This window comes from Vicia villosa, linkage group LG2 (genome assembly GCF_029867415.1).
Source record: "Vicia villosa cultivar HV-30 ecotype Madison, WI linkage group LG2, Vvil1.0, whole genome shotgun sequence".
In the NCBI taxonomy this organism is placed as follows: Eukaryota; Viridiplantae; Streptophyta; class Magnoliopsida; order Fabales; family Fabaceae; genus Vicia; species Vicia villosa.
In genome coordinates, this window is record NC_081181.1 from 126,094,050 (window position 1) to 126,111,495 (window position 17,446).

Consider the following 17,446-nt stretch of genomic DNA (forward strand, 5'->3'; position numbering starts at 1 on the left):
TAAATTACATGTCATATATATTTCTTTTACACTCATTTGACATTTGATTAATCGAACTATAAAAATATGTTTAGTTAAATGAATATAAAAATATGTTTAATTAGATTAATTTAACTAAACTGAATTAACTATATTTTCATATTTGATTAAACATGATATGACTGTTAAAAAATTGTACATAAAATACTTTTCTGATAAATTATTAGAATGTGTTTTTTACTATTCTCTCAGTCCCACAATCAGTGATTCATTTAAAATAAAATGATGTTCTAAAATGAATAATCAATTTCAATTTGAAATACACTTTTTTCAATTATCTTCTAATTAATCAAAAATTTCATTTTCAATAAACAATAAGGAGTAAAAGTAATATTCTCTCTTACTTTTATACATTTTTCTAAATTCATGTGAAATAGTGTGTTGGATCACTTAGTGTAGGAAGAGGGAATATTTTAAAGAGACAATGTTCATAATCATTCCTTAATGATATTGTTTCCGACAAAAGCCACCATAATGAATTAGTGATACAAATCATTAAGTTGTGAATAAGTGTCTTGATCTCCATGAATTAACAATGGCATAGTTTTTAAAACCTTAACGTAAAAAAGAAATGAGAGCATCACAATCGTTCATTTTTCTATCTCCCCCCTCACAAAAAGGTGATGGGCCTCAAAACCCACTAATTGAATTACCCATCAATTCAGTACACAACTTCTTGTTCACACTCAAAATCAAGAGAATGTGATTCACTAACCCACCTCCACCTTACCCTCCAACTCCAAAGCCTAATAAATTATAATTAAACTAATCATCACACCAAACCACAATCAACCCATGCAACAAATAACTGAATTCCTTATTACTCTAGTCTATACACAATTTAACAAACAATGTTTCAACACTACACTAATTTAACAATTTTACCAACCGTATATCTCTATTTATATTCTCTTAAAAAGTAAGATAAAGATACAAACTAAAATCAACGAAACACTAAAACATTAAAAATGAAACCAACCACCACCAACAACAACAAAGAAACCATTGAAGTTCCGCTTCTCGTAGAAGCCTCAGAAGCCGTAGCCATATAAGCCATCCACGAAGCTGAAGCCAGTTCCGATTGCTCCGAGCCGCCACCCGAAGCCGAATTACCCGTTTCCTTCGTATCATTAGAACCCGAATCCGTCGCTGACTTTAGACTATACACAAAAATAACAAAAAATTGTTAGTAATTTAAATTTAATAAAATACTATATACTAAAATAATTTAATTTAATGTAATTGAATTGAATTGAATTAAATTACCTAGGTGTAGAAGAAGGACAAAATGTGATAGTATAATCAGCACCAGCACAAGTAAAAGTGCTAGTTGCATCATCATAAGCGTAGCTATAAGATTTAGGACACGCAGATTTAAACATTTCCGAATAAACAGAAGGCTTACACGTGTCCGGGTTACTAAACGCACCGTTACAACAATACTCCGCTTTCCCAAACGCGCCACAAGCACTATTACACGCGCCACCGTTCGCAACCTTCAATTCCGACGGACACTTCTTATTGATATCCGTACTACATCCCGTAACGGCACACGTCCCTGTCCCGCCGCTCGTGGTTACCAGCATCGGGAGATTGTAACCGTCGACGAGGCTCACGTCGTAGAAGTCTAGTGAACCGGTTCCGAGTGTGAATTCGGCGAGAGTGGCAGGTGGTGAAGCGGTAGCGCCGTTGCAGGAGATTTCGCCGGAGCCACAGTCGGCGGTGAGGCATGTTCCGTGGCCGGAGTCGTCGAATTGACAACCGGTTCTTGCCCAGAATCTACCGGACCAGCCGGTTGGGGCTTGGAAGGTTCTGGATGTTCCTTTTGTGAGCTGGAAACCGGTTGTTCCGAGTTCCGGTTTTCCGTAAATTCCTGGCCATGCTGTGTAATCGCATTTATTCAGAAACGTAAATGTTGCACCGGAAACTAAAACACCTTCATTAAAAAAAAAAACAGAGTCAGTTACCTTAATATATGAGTATGTTTTTAAGGATTCTAATGTTGTTCAAAATTATAGAATTTTTTACCTTTGAAAACAAGGAAGATTAAGAAGCATAAGATAGGTTGAAGATAATGTTGGTTATTTAAAAATAGACCCATAGAATATATGATTTGCTATAGTAAATTAAATACTATAGTATAGTATATATTAATATTATCACTCTTTGAAAAAGAGTGAAGAAAAAGGGAGGAGGATAAGGAGAGAGTGGTGGGGGGAATCTGAATGGTAGAAGGTGCATCGCTATTTATAGAGAGTTGATAAGGAAAAGTGAATAGAAGAGTGATAATGAGAAAAACAGAGTGGGGCAGTGAGGTGAAAAGAATTTTGGACTTTGGTTTCTTGTTGGTAAGTGATAGTGGTGTCAAATTTTGAGATAACAAAAAATAGAGGGGGAGGAAACAAAAATGGTAGTGTCGGTCAAAATATCTGGTGCTATGTAATGATTTAGTGTTGTTGAAACTGGGTTATGTGGTTCAATGCCATTGGCTGAGTTGATTTAAATATCTATTGTCTTTGCAATTTGCAATATAAAATAAATATATATGCATCTCAAAATATCTATCGACTTGATTTAATGTTGTTTTGAACAAGTTTAAATTTTTTATTTTGATTTTATTTTCATGTTTTAGGTAGATATATATGATGATTAGTTTTGTATTTGGAGAATTACATATGATATTTAGGGTTGTTGATAGTGTTTAGAGTAGTTCACGCAGAGTGATGACAAACTTTATATATATATATATATATATATATATATATATATATATATATATATATATATATATATATATATATATATATATATATATATATATATATATATATATATATATATATATATATATATATATATATATATATAGGGGACGTATCAAATGAAAACTTTGGTTATTATGGGAACTAAGAATTTTTAATAATAATCGTACGATTTAAAATCAAAAGTTCTCATTCTTATAATAACCAAAGTTCTCATTTGATACGTCCCATATATATATATATATATATATATGAGATTTTTGGGTGAAAATGATTTCATCTCTTCTAAATCTTAAGGTTGAGATATTTACAGAGAATCTTTGGACTTGACTCTTTTAGACTTAAAGAGCAGTTAGTCTCTCTCTTTCCTTATAAGCGTGGAATGTAAGGGAGTGGTTTTCTCCTATAATCATGGGAAACGTGGTTTCTCTCGTTAACTAACCTTTTTATTCCTTTACTACACAAGGACATGCCACTCTCTATGTTTTAAAATAAGTAAATGAGAGACAAGTAGGCCCAAGTCCAATATGGACGAGCTATTACGAATAGTGGACGACCAATGGAGCAACTTCGAGCGGCCTGTGGAACCCCTTGTGCTCTCCTGATGCAAGTAGGGGTGGCAAAACGGGTCGTGGCCCGCCAGGCCGGCCCGCGCACCCGCTAAAAAAATGCCAGGTTAGGTTGGGATTTTGGGTCCGCCGCCCACCAAAGCTCGCCCCGCCAAAACCCGCCGTCCGCCAAATTCTGCCGCGCCTATTCGTTTAACCCGTCCCACCTTAAACCCGCCGTTTTTTAGTTGATTATAGTACTTCTAACTATTTATGGTTTTATCCTTGTTGATTTCTAGGTCACTATCAACGGTGTGAAAAGCCTCAGCCTTACTGGTGTTTTTGAGGGGATCAGCCATTATGGTTTGAAGAGGAATATATATTCCGGGCACTTGATGATTCTCCTTCAGAATGCGAGTAACAATCCTGGTAATTGCGCTATCGACATATTTGGATCCTTCTTTAGTAAGTTCCTCCATGGTAGCGGATGCAGAGGGTTTGGAACTCTTGTTGTGAATACCCTCCTTGGTCCGTTTTGCATGAGTCGTTTTAGGCTTTGTGGCCTTTACTTTGTCACTGCTAATCGTCCTTAAAGGGACAACCTTAAGAATCCTATTAGGGTTAAAGGACTCTTCAGGTGTTGTCGAGTCTGAAACGGGAGATTCATCACTCGATTGCTGAGACATTCTGAAACTTTGAGAGTCAGAACTTGTTTCACGCCTGTGAGAACAATTGGAGTAGATCAACCTCAGAGAGTAGCTAGCAGAACTAATACGAAAGTTTGGCGTTTTTAGAATACTAGGAGATCGAGGGACCTTTATATGCACATTGAGTGAGGGAAATTTCAAACCATGGATTTTTACAAAGCCCAAAAAGTATTCCCTCATGTGGGTTAATTTCTATAATATGTTTTGGTAGCTGATACCCAACATACCCTTTTCTTTCACAATGTCTTTAAATGTTGTTGTAACATTCTCTGTGACATTGCTTTCAGATAGTCTTTTAGGGTCGTTGCTCACATTTGACTTTTCCAGTTTTCTTTCCCGATCTGTAATGTCCATCACAAGGCTTACTCTTTCTTCTAGCAGAAATCTATTGATACTTCTGTACTCCCTTACTTTTGCACACAGTTTCTCATTCATTAAACAAGTCTCAGTAAAACCAGTAGAAAGTTCACTTATGGTGAGATCTCCAACATAGGATTCTTCATCAGATTCATCAGACTCATCAAATTCATCAGAGTCGTGGCGGTAAACTTTTAATTCTTCTTTGATCATGGAGTAGTCAGAGGGGTGGACAGGTGTGTCAGGCTTCCATAGATAGCATTTATCCTTAGACCTAAATCCCTTCATGACTTCCTCATTTGCTTCATTAGTGATGATGCACTCTTCTTTGGTGAACCTGACATTAAATCCTTCATCACACAGCTGACTGATGCTTATAAGGTTTGCAGCCAGTCCCTGTACAAGTAGAACATTGTTTAGATTAGGAATACCCACCCCTTCTGTCTTCCCAACACCTTTGACTTCTCTTATTTCTCCATCACCCAGAATTACATAGTTGTTTCCTTCCAATTTGAGATCTACTAGAGAGTTCTTCCTCCCGGTCATATGATTTGAACAACCACTATCAAGGTACCAATCTTCTTTTGCTGGCATCCTTAGAGAAGTGTGTGCTACCAGAGCAACATTCTTAGCTGCCCATCGTTGCTTTTTGTTGTAGGTGTTAAATTCAGGTTTGGCTAGATGAGTGTGGTCTGGATATCCAACTAGTCTGAAGCAGAACAGTTTTATGTGACCAAATCTCCCACAGACACTTCCATTTTTGGAATTTCTTCTTTGAGTGCCTCCTTCTTCTGTTGTCTTGAAGTTGTGACATTGGTGCTGACATCTGGTCGGTCACACAGATCTCAGACTTTGCTCTCTTGAATCCAGAGATGAGTTCCTCTTTAGCCACAAATCCCAGTCTAGACGTGTCTCATGTTCTTTGTCCAGATTCCAGAATTTCTTTTAGAGTATCAGATCCATAGTTCAGCATTTTGAATGACTTGGTCATTTGACCAAGTTTGTGGTTCAACATGCTTACTTCACTACTGAGGGAGTCTATGGCTGCAAGATGTTTATTTTTCTCAGTTTCTAGCTTTCTTATGATTATCTCTTGCTTCTCCACTTGTTTGCAGACTTCAGTATTCTTCATAGAAAACTTCTTGTATGAGGCAGCTAGTTCATCAAAAGTTAGCTCATCATCACTGGAATCATCATCAGATTCATAGATTCTTGTTGAAACTGTGACATGTCTTGCAGTTTCTTCTTCTGAATCTAAGTCTTTGTCAAACCAAGTAAAGTCCTTTCTTTTGCTCCTTGTGGTAGGTAGGACATTCAGCTCTAATGTGTCCGAATCCTTCACATCCATGACACTGCACCCCTTTCCCTAGATTGGGCTTCTCCACAGCTTTAAATCTTTTGCTTGAGTCATAGGTCTGACTGATGTCATAGGAAGTGTTCTTGACATTGGGTCTGGACTTCTGATCAACTTTTTTAATAAGTATGTTGAATTGTTTTCCAAGCATGGCTATGGCGTCGGATAAATTCTCATCACTTCCACCATTGCTTTCTTTTGAATTATCACCTGTGTTGGTGACAAAAGCGATGCTTTTGTTCTTCTTTTCAATAGGCTAACAGATTCTTGACTCAAAGGTTTGTAGAGAACCAATAAGTTCGTCCAACTTCATGTTGCTTATGTCTTTAGCTTCCTCTATGGTAGTTACCTTCATATCAAATCTCTTAGGCAGTGATCTGAGGATCTTCCTTACCAGTTTTTCTTCAGTCACATTTTCTCCTAAGGCTGCTGAGTTGTTTGAAATCTCGCGGACATTCATGTAAAATTCATAAATGGCTTCATCCTCTTTCATCTTGAGATTTTCAAACTTGGATGTAAGTATTTGAAGTCTCGACATCTTTACCTTGGACGTGCCTTCATGTGCTGTTTTGAGAATATCCAAAGCTTTTTTAGCCAGCTCACAGTGTTGCACAAGTCTGAATATGTTCTTGTCAATACCATTGAACAGTGCACTTAGGGCCTTGGAATTGCCCAAAGCTAACTCTTCTTCAGATTTGCTCCATTGAGTTTCAGGAATTAGAACAGTGGTTCCATCTTCTAGAATTTTCTCAGGATGTTTCCATCTGCTTTCAACAGCTCTCCAGGCCTTGTTGTCCACTGACTTAATGACTTCTACCATACGAGGTTTCCAGTAGTCATTGTTAGAGCCATCCAGGATAGGTGGTCTGTTTCCAAACACTAACAGTTCCTTCTCCATAGTACCAGAATTTTGTTATCCCTAGTTCTCACCCACATGTAAACAGGCAGGGTGCCTGCTCTGATACCAATTGAAAATTTTAGTAACACACGCTCGATGTCAAACTAGATGTTATGACATCCACAGTTACGCAGCACAGACAATAATAACAGAACAACATAAAAACAGTAAACAACACACATAATTGTTTACCCAGTTCGGTTCAGACAACCTACTCTGGGGGCTACCAAGCCAGGGATGAAGTCCACTATTAGTAGTATCAATTCAAAGTTAAACTCCCTCGTTTACAACTTCTCACTTAATCACTACCCAATGACCCTTCTACATAGGTTCTCCCTAGATATGGAATATCTCCATTCCACTCCCCCTCAATCACAGCAGTGATTACACAAACACAAATAACAATTACAGATAGAAGACACTCTTCAAAAACACACCTTGATCTGCTTAAAATCTTCAATCAAGAGACACACACTCGTGCTTAAAAGCTTAGAGTGACATTACACAAACACAAACTATTCCAACGCAATCATCAAGGACAATTGCTTGGATCACACGAGACTGTTACAGAACAGTAGTTCTTCACAATACAAAATCTTCTGTCTGCGTTCCAAAATAGGATTGCAGTCCTTTTATATGCAGTCTTAGGCCTTGGGTTTTTTAAGAAACAAATTAGGGTTAACCAAATTAACCTAATTCACACGCCATCTGTCTGTTACACAATGTGCTGTCAGCAGGATCTTCTGGACGAAATATTCAGCACTCATTAAAAGGTTTCCTAAACTGATAATTGGGATAAACCAGGAAACACATTTAATAAACAATAACAGCTCCTGCTATCACACACGGATGTCATGACATCGATCATGACATTCACTACAAAACCTGTATTAGCTTCACACATGTGCAACCTGCATAAAACAATATCAACCAGGTATGTTTTACCATTAATGCAACCAACATGAAAACACCTTCAATAAATAATACTCTGTGGCCAGAGGGTATTGAACCCAGACCCTCATGATTACTAATTAAAAGACCCACCACAGGGCCATGCGCCAGTGGTGATAGTAACACAAGTTTAGTTGAATAAATATGAAAACAAGTGGGAGAAACTGAAAAAAACAAAACAAAAGGTCTGGGGTAAGGGGGATTCGAATCCGAGACCTCTGGGCACAAAGGACAATAAGGTGCACGCTGTACCACTTGGGTGGTAATACATCCAGTGGTAGAAACACATCCATGCTAATATATTTTAAACAATTCCCAAAAATTAGATTTTTGTCTTCATTTTCAACCTCAAGACAAAGCCATGGTTCTAAATTTGAATTCTCTCAAAACTCAATCAATGACAAAAGTTTAAACATAAAAGTTACTAAGTTTTTTAAGGCGAATCCAACCATATATCAATCATTAATTTATTTTACCTATAGTTCAAGAATTTTCCAGAAAACCACATGAACCCTAATTTTTCAAACTTAAATTAAATGATGATCATGATGAATAAATGAAAGCTAGTTGAGGGCTTTTGATCCTCACATGATGCTTGACAGCAAAGAACCGAGAATTATTCAAAATGGTACCCTAAACTTGGAGTTTGAAGTCAGAGCAACTTACCTCTGAAGTGATAATCGAGTATGGAGTTTGAGCACTTCCAAAAATCATTTGATGATCCTCACACCTTTCTGGGACGTTGGTGAAGCTAATGGAATGGTTTACTTGCCTTGAGAGTGCTTGAATTGCTCTACCCGAACCAAGTTGCAAATGACCAAAAGTGAAAATGGAGGATGATGATATGGCTATTACAAATGCAATGTAATGGTTTGGATAGCTTATATATAGTGTATATAAGGTGTTTGAATGATGATTTTGTAAAACTTGGTTAGAAATTGAAATTTACAAGTTTATGCAAAGTGGAATTTTGGAGCTTTTTAATGAGATAGTGATTTGGAGATTTTATGCGTGTTTGAATTCAGAAGCAAAGGCTCCAATTTTAGGCAAGATTTGTGAATTGTGAGGGGGGGGGGGAATCTAATGAAAAGGATATTCCAAGTTCAAGTTGACTTGGTTTGCTTCATGGTGAAGCAATGTGAAAGTTATGGTTCCTATGAACTTGACAAGCTTTAATCAAGACAATAGGGAGGCTCCTCTGGTCTTTAGGAGGTTGCTTGTTGGTTTTATGTTGGAGTGTGATCAGAATAAACATTATGGAAGCTCAATGAAGTAGTTGCAGGTGATTAAAGATACTTTTCCAAAATGGCAATGGTGCCTTTAATCTTGAAATGGCATGAATCAATGGTTAATTATCAAAGATCTTGGATAAAGCTCTTTGGAGTTGTGTAATTTTCTGATTAGATCAAGGTTTGCAAGTTATAGGACTTGTAATAAAGGATTTGGTAGGTTTGAATGTTTGGCTCCAAGAACTCTTCATGGAAATGGCCTAAAATTTCAAGTTTGGAACCCCAACTTCAACTCTTTGATTCTATTAGCTCACAAATGCTATGGATGAGTTCTTGTACTTTTTTAGAAAGCCAAAAAAAATCCTCGACAACTTTCATGTTTGGAGTTTTTTTGAATTCATAAGGGATCATTAATGAAAATGGCCTCAAAGTTAAGCACTTTTAAGAGTCAAAATCGCCTTGTAAATTTCACTAAGTGTTGGCAATTGAGATACCAACTTCATGGCTTCATAACTCAAAATTCTTGCATATTTTGGGAATTCATACTCAAGGTTAAAGTTGTTGTATGAAATATGCTCTTTTATTTGATTTTTGGAGCATGAAAAATGGTGGCTTGGTGAAGAAGTTACAAGCTTCCAAAGTTAGGCATTTGAACATGTAAAAACTCCATAACTTAGACAATTTTTCCAAAACCCTAATCTTGAATTTTGAAACATTTGATTGATTCTATTGATTAAACTTGATCAAATGACTTCAATAATCATATTTTCATGATCATTGACCTTAAAAGTCCATAGTAAATCAAAGGTAGATCTTGCACATTTGACTTTTGTCATTTGAATTGCATTTTCTCCAATACAAATTGAATCAAGTTCTTCTAGACAAATGGAAGATATGAGTGGGATATAATGAAGTATTTGTGATCCTTGGATCATTTTTTGAGGCATAAGACCATGCTTTTGTTAGAACAAGATTTGGTTCTGCAATATGTCTCTGAGTTTTGATGATAACAATGAGTATGTGTGTATGAACAATTTTATTATACTAACGTTTGTTATGTTGAGTACTTAACAAACAGGTTCTGGTTCTAATGAAAAGGCATGGCCAAAACATCATAAGCTACCAAGTTATGTTTCCGCGCTACACAAGTTCTTATGAACAGTAGCAAAACTTCAGAAGCATCTGAAGTCATTACTCTGATACGAAGTCTGAAGAAACCATTCTGAAGACCAAGTGAAAAAGACTCTGAAGACTTGAAGTTTTGAAGACTCAAGTTTCTGAAGACAAATGGTTCTGAAGACCCGATGGGTCTGTAAACAGAGTCTAAAATAAAACTGCAAGTTCACAGCCTATCGAAGTAATATATAAGATTATTGAACCATAGAGACCAGGTCGTCAATCTATCAACTCTATTGTTAGGGTGCTTATATAAGGCGGATGAGAATATGTGATATGAATGCAGTGCAACAAAGTAAAAGGGTAAAGTAAATGACAGATAAAAACAACAGGTTCGAATGTAATTCAAGTATATCAAACAGCGTTCCAGTTACACATGGATAGAATTACTTATGGGGAAATATTTTCTACTTATAGAAAGGAACGATTTAACGAGAACTTGTCGCTTTCGCGTACTAAGAACCGAGTTTACTCTTTAAGTCTACCCATTCATTTGTCACATATGAAAAGTGCGCATTGCGTTAAAGCAGTGAACCTATTTTTAAGAAATCAATTACTTGTCTTAGTAGAAAAGTGATTTTAACTTGGAAAATTTAACTTAAAGAGATTCTTGGCTTTTGGCCAAGAACCAGATCTCAAACCTATAAATGCGTCCGAAAATAGTTTCAAAATCGTTTTCTAAAAATGTGTCAAAGATTCCTAGTTAACCAAACAAACGCTTTCGCCCCTTTTGTTTGGTTAAAAACTAATCAAGTTTAATCATAAGTATGGACGGCTTTCGATCTTACCCATAAACATTAAAACACAACAAACTTGAATTAAAGTTTAAAACATCCCCAATAGTATTTCTATTAATATAACATTTGGAACACGACCATGACGACGATCCTTACATTCTAACCTTTATAAATTTAGCCAGACATGGAAATAAACACGAGCCTATAAAACGTGTAGGCTATGGTAAGAGCGGGAAAATAAATAAAGTAAAAGCAAGTGCGAGCCTATAAAAACGTGTAGGCTATGGTAAGAGCGGAAAATAAGTGAAATAAAAACGGGTGCGAGCCTATAAAAACGTGTGGGCTATGGTAAGAGCGGAAAATAAAGTAAAGTAAAAGCGGGTACAAGTAAACAATTAAATAAAGTGTATAAATAGAACCTACTCCAATCGTAGTCTTTAAATCTGGTACAACGGAAAGTAAATGGCGGAAATGTAAATGGTGGTATGATGAACTTCAACCAAAGTGCTCCAAACCCTATTACAGACTCAATCAACACCGTGACAACTCTTCGATGTGAAGGGATTGTCACTTTACAAATACTGATGGTATATGGCTTAAGTAGTGTCATACCCCAAAATTTGCCCACATTATTTCTCTTATTCAAGTTTCAAATCCATATGCAAAGCTCCTAGACAATTTCTCCTATACAAAGCTCTGAACTAGGGTTTGTTTCTTTAGAAGGAAAATCACTGAATCAATGGCTCAAGGTGGTTCCATAGGGTCACAAACATCCCAAAGAATCTCTATGTAAGTTATCAAGCCAATCAAAGCAAGTTGAGTCCCTCAAACCTTAACTAGGTCAGTAGTTGATTCCCAAGGGCAAAATGGTCATTTCAAGTCAATATACAGTCAAAATTCAAGATATTTGGTCAGCAACATCCTCATAACCCTAAAATCATCATTTGATCAAGGGTTGATCATGATGATGCAAGGAAAGATCAGAAAAGTCAAAAGTCAAAAGTTACTATTTTTGGCATGAACTGAAAAAGTCAACCAAACTTTGAAAATTCACCAAATATTCATACTTCATCAGAAAAATTCCCACTAAAGTTCATTTTAAAGGGAATTCATTCCTCTATCGAATGGTCCAAGAATTAGAGCTCATAGGTCAATGATTTAAGAGATATGGCTTCATACATTATAGGTCCTTTTCAAAAGTCAACAAAAAGACACTTTTTTCAAAAGGACATAAAATGAGAATGAAAAAGAATTTTGATATGAGACCAAAGACACTGGTTAGAGGACTCTTTAAGGTTTCCAAAGAGTCTACAGGCTTGAAAAAATACTGAGATATGAAGAAATGGTATGATGTGCAAGTTCGCCTATTTTTCAAAGGTGTACAAGGGGGAAAAAGCCTAAAACTCAAAATATTTCCAAATGGGCCTATATTATCTCTATCCAATCTTCATCATAAGCCCATGCACGCCCTAAGATAAGATCCTTTTTATTTTTAAGCTTTTATTATTTATTTTATGGTTTTTATTATTTTAAATCATAAATTAAATACATAAAATCATAAAAATAGGTAGAGATCTTATTTTGCTCCAATTCCAATCAAATATATTACATTAATGACAAAAATTTCGTGATCTTTAGAGCTTGAGTGAAAAATATTGGATTTGGACTTATTTAGAAAGGATTAAAATATATTTCCAATCAAATTTTCCAAAACTTGCAAATCAAGATTCAACAAAATTCTTCTCAGTTTTGTTAACCTAAAATCCTTCTCTATAAGTACCCAAGCAATGTAGATCACAAGGGTGGACGAAATTTCTGCCTTCAAGAGCCACAAACCCGAGTGCAAGATTGAAGAAAATTTCAAAACAGTTTTGGAATTAGGAGGAGTTTCAGAGAGATTCAAAGGTCCTTACATGTTCAGTGGAGATTGCCAAAGCTATTCAGATCATCATCATCATTCGTAGAGTCCAGAATCGACCCCCAAAACTCTCGGTTTGTTCAATTTTCTTTAAACTCGATTCATCAAATATACGCATCATTCATAGCTTTTAATTGCATATGTGTGTTTAGTATGATGTTCTAATGGATTCTGGAAACTGAATTGTGTTTACATGTTGATCTGAGCCTAACGCCATTGAAGGGTTCCTAAAGCTTGAAATTGGGGCTTTCCATATTAGGTAAAATTAGGGCTAATAATGAGCACCATTGAACTCGTGAGATCTGGACGATCACGTCCATGAGGTCGCGCCAAGTTTATATGGTGTGTACAAGAGTTTCGTTTTGCAGGTTTGATTCGCTACGAGCCCGATTCGTAGCAAATTCGTAGCTACGCGTTTTAGGTTTTTTCAGCGAAGAAGATGATACCGTGGCAGCATCCTATTGGCTGTTTTCAAACAGAAAAGCGCGCGTGTCTGTTTTTGGGTTTCTTATGATTCAGTGTGTTCCCTGCTTGCGCGTATGATGCTCCCTCACCATCACGTCCATCCATCTGATCATCCAGTTGATCCAACGCCCTTGGAGACGCAGGCGCACCAAGGACCACTATAGATGCGCCACACACGATTACACGCTAAGTCCTTCAAATTTTTTTATATTTAATTATGCAAACTCTTTTTATTATTATTATTTATATTTACATATTTATATATGTTTTTTATTTGTTTTCTTTCTTTTACGTACCAAAAAAAAATACATTTATTTTATAAAAACTTTTCAAGATAAATATTTATTTATTCATTTTATTACATATTTATTTTTATTTATTCATATTACTTCTAATAATTTTATTTTCATAATTATATTTACATGTTTAATATTTAATTATGTATTTTATTTTCTTATTTAAATTATACTTACATATTTCAATAATTCATATTTATGGTATTTTAATTCGTATTCTATTCATAAAAATCCGTAAAAAATCATAAGATATGTTTTACACTCGATAATCTTGATTTAATTAATTAGGTCGTAAGACCAATAATTAATTAAAATCATTTATGTTTTCTTATTTAAACCATGCCTTTGATTAGGGTTTGGGTAGAACATTCTAATACACTAAAATACTTTCTTTTCGTGCCTTGCCTTTTCAGGTTGATTTTTTTCAGACGCCTTCCGACAACGCGCCCGATTAAGATTCAAAGCTAAGTACCCTACTTTTTAAATTCTATTTGGTTTATTTTTAAAATTAGGGTTTGTTTCGCCTTCATTCTTCTTCTTTTGCCTTGCCTCTTTTCAGGGTTAACCTAAAGGCATCCTCCGACTACCAACCATATCAGGTCAAATGCAAAAAGTTAAGTGCCCTTTATTTAATTACTTATTTCAAATTATTGTCTCGACCTTCTTATTTTAGGGTTAGAGACGTTCGCCTCTGAATTAGCCGTACACTCACCCTATTTTTGGTTTGTTTGCATTTTCAGGGTTTGTCGATTGCCAAAGCTACGAGTATCGGTAACCCTAAACCCTAACCCTGATATTTTCTGTCTTTTATTATTACTTATGTCAAACCCTATTAAGGGATCCGCTGGTTACAATTTCCCTCCCCATATTTGTTAATTATTTTTGTTAAACTGCGTGGTTAGTAATCTAGGGAGTGTAACCTCGAATCGAACATAGAATCACTAATTTTATAAGATAATATACTTGAATATAATCACGTGATTGGTGCACACACGCACGCTTTTGGGTAAACCTCTCTGTTGCCTGTTGCCTGTTGCCTTGTTGCCTTGTTGCCTTGTTGCCTGTTGCCTTGTTGCCTGTTGCCTTGTTGCCTTGTGTATTTTTCGCAGAATAGCCATGTCCCTCGAATACGAGGATACCTCAGCCATGTTGCCTCGATAAATAAAGGTCATGTGACCCTAATGATGCTGCCTTCGATACACTAACATGACTTCGACCCTCGGAAGTTGCCTACGGAAAAGGCTGAGGTATCTTCTGGTTGCCTACGAAAGGCTATTCTGATCCTTCCCCTTAGACTACCTGCCTCTCTATGGCATGGGTCAGTCTTTGGGCGAATGATATCTCGACGACCCTTCAACCTCCAAACGAAAGGCTTCCTGCCCACTTATGGCAAGGATTGACCCTTTCATTCTGAAAGGCTAAAAAGAGACCTATCATCTGAGTTTAAGGTAATTGCCCCTAATTGCCTTGCCATGCTCTATTTTCTATATTCTTTCTCAAAATTCTTCAAAAACTGGCTACGCTCATTTACGAGCTAAAGTCCATTTTTCCTTTTTCATCTACATTTTCTGAAAACGAGCAAGCAAAGCAATTAAGAGCCCATGGCAAACCATGGATGCAAAGGGTGCCTTACACCTTCCCTTTGCATAAATTACCCCCCGAACTTAGATTTCTTTAAAAGGTTTTTTTCTGTTTCTTTTTGCCTTTCTGATTTAGTTTGGATAAAATAAAAGTCGGTGGCGACTCATGCTTAACCGCGACATTTTGATAGATAAAAAGTCAGTTCACCGTATTACAGAACTGGCGACTCTGCTGGGGATAAATTTCGATAAAAGAGGGGTTACCTTAAAGGTTTAGGATTCACTTTAAATGTTTTCTATTGTTTGTTTTGCTTGTTTTAATTTCCAAGGCTGTTTTGGGAATTCTGCTGTGTGAAAGGTCCTACACCCGGATCTAGTGTACCTTAAGTATGTGGCATGAGACCAGGAAAGCTGTACGACATGTATCGTTATGGTTGAACTGGTGGCCACCGTTAGTGCGACGCTTTGGTTTGTCCTGATGGCCCTTGAATCTGATCGAGGAGACATTTGGCTACCGCGTGGTGTCATGAGCACTAATTCGCCTTTAGAACCTTAGTTGAACTTGACTTTGGCTTATAAGAAGTAGCGAGATGGCTGGCTTCGGATTCCTGACTGAAGCCGGTTGATACTCGATGCTACACTCATTGACATTGGACTCAAGGGATGCTTTTGGCTGGCCGATTGAGTGCTATGTTGAGACAATGCCCACGAGAAAGATCAGGGATATGAGCACCATAGAACCTGGTTACTTTTTAGGACAGGATGAACCAACTAAACGAAAGGAAGAAGGGTACATACCTCTGGACCACGTGCAAGCCTAACCATAAGGCAAAATTGTGTGACTTGTGTGACTTGCGTGACTTGTTGGTGTTTGCTGCTAACCTTTGTTTCCTTGCAGGTTTTGTTAAAAGGACTTGTTTGTCCTTACTACCCCACACTATGCCTAATGAACTACATTCGCATAACATCATGACATCATGACATCATAAGCATAACATGATTTAACTAACCCTTTCAAGGATCTTAGGAATTTAGGGCGCACAATTTCAGGTGCCCTTATCAAAGGCTGATTTCTTAATCAAGGGGCAAGAGGATTTATTTTTCTCTAGCCGCATACCTTCCAATTCAAAGACACAGTACCTAATCAAGGGGCCAGAGGATTTATTTTCCTCTAGCCATGTGCTTTCAAATTCAGAAGTATCCCGAATCAGAGGCGATGACCCACTTGATATGGTGAGCTTGATTCTCAAAGAAAGACGTTCAAAGACAAAAATCAGATTTCTTCAGACAAAGACACGACCAAATCACTTTCTAATATTGCTATCTAGATTCCTAAAGATCCTTGAAAAACATTGCACCTGCATTCATAACATCGCATCACAGGTTTCTACCACAGGTTTCTCACTTCCTCGCTGTTTATTTCAGCATCATGAATCTCGAGCAATCAGCCAAAAATCTTCAGGCTCAGAACAACCAGTTCCAGAAAATAATCTTTCACTTGGCCAAGGGGCAAGAAGAGTTAAAGGCACTTCTGTCCGAAAAGGAGAAGGACCAACAAAGGGAGCAAGGTGTGCAAGATAAATGGAAGTCCAAACCTAAGCGGTCATTCACTCCGTTACCCATGCCGCTATCTCAAGCTCTACAACAACTGCTCAATCAGAACTTGATAACTCTATTGCCTCCATATTCACTTCCTACTAACCCCGCTCCTGGGTATAAGTATCAGGCGAGATGTGCTTATCATTCAAATAGTCCTGGTCATGATACAGAGGATTGTGGACCGTTGAAACACAAGATCCAAGACCTCATTGATGACAAGATCGTTGACTTCAACTCACCTAAGGAACCTCATATGGCTAATGCTGGGTACAATCGGAAAGGTCGCAATGAACACCACCAATCCGTGGGGACAATTATGATCTCTACACCAATCCCACAACAAAGGCGCAAGTCAGATACACCTAAGCGCCAATTCACAAAGATCAACATGACTCTGGCCGAAGCATTACAACAATTGCTGAAGAAAGGGCTAATTACTTTGAGGAATCCTCCTATAAAGCCCAACACTTCCGCTCCTAGCTACAAGCCCAATGCAAGGTGCGCATATCACTCCAATAGCCCTGGGCATGATACGAATGATTGTTGGCCATTGAAGAACAAGATCCAAGACATGATCGATGCTGGCGAAGTTGAGTTCAATCTTCCTAAGACTCCTGTGGTGATCACCGTTTCCACGCCTAGTCATGACAAAACTGATTAATGTCAGAGTGGATGAACTTTAGATCATTAGATTTACTTTCATTTGCAATTTCTATTCTGTTTGTTTAAAACATTCAAATTATGATAGACATTATCTGTTTTAATAATTATCATCAGTGCATTGCATATGTTTGTCTTGAATAAATTATTTCGCTATCACTCATTTTAAG

General features: G+C 37.0%; 1 protein-coding gene across 2 annotated transcripts; it reads right to left on the bottom strand.

Annotated features, from left to right (window-relative positions):
* Positions 1-518: 518 nt before the first annotated feature.
* On the bottom strand, positions 519-2,279 carry LOC131652024 (thaumatin-like protein 1). Of its 2 annotated transcripts, XM_058921788.1 has the most exons (3): positions 2,068-2,278; positions 1,306-1,975; positions 519-1,199 (listed from the first exon to the last, which is right to left on the bottom strand). In XM_058921788.1, the coding sequence occupies exons 1-3, from the start codon at positions 2,138-2,140 to the stop codon at positions 983-985; spliced, it is 960 nt and encodes a 319-aa protein (XP_058777771.1). In that variant the 5' UTR covers positions 2,141-2,278; the 3' UTR covers positions 519-982. The 2 variants fall into 2 exon arrangements, with proteins under 2 accessions (XP_058777771.1, XP_058777772.1); XM_058921789.1 differs by lacking the exon at positions 519-1,199 and having other exon boundaries at positions 1,302-1,975; positions 2,068-2,279.
* Positions 2,280-17,446: the final 15,167 nt, after the last annotated feature.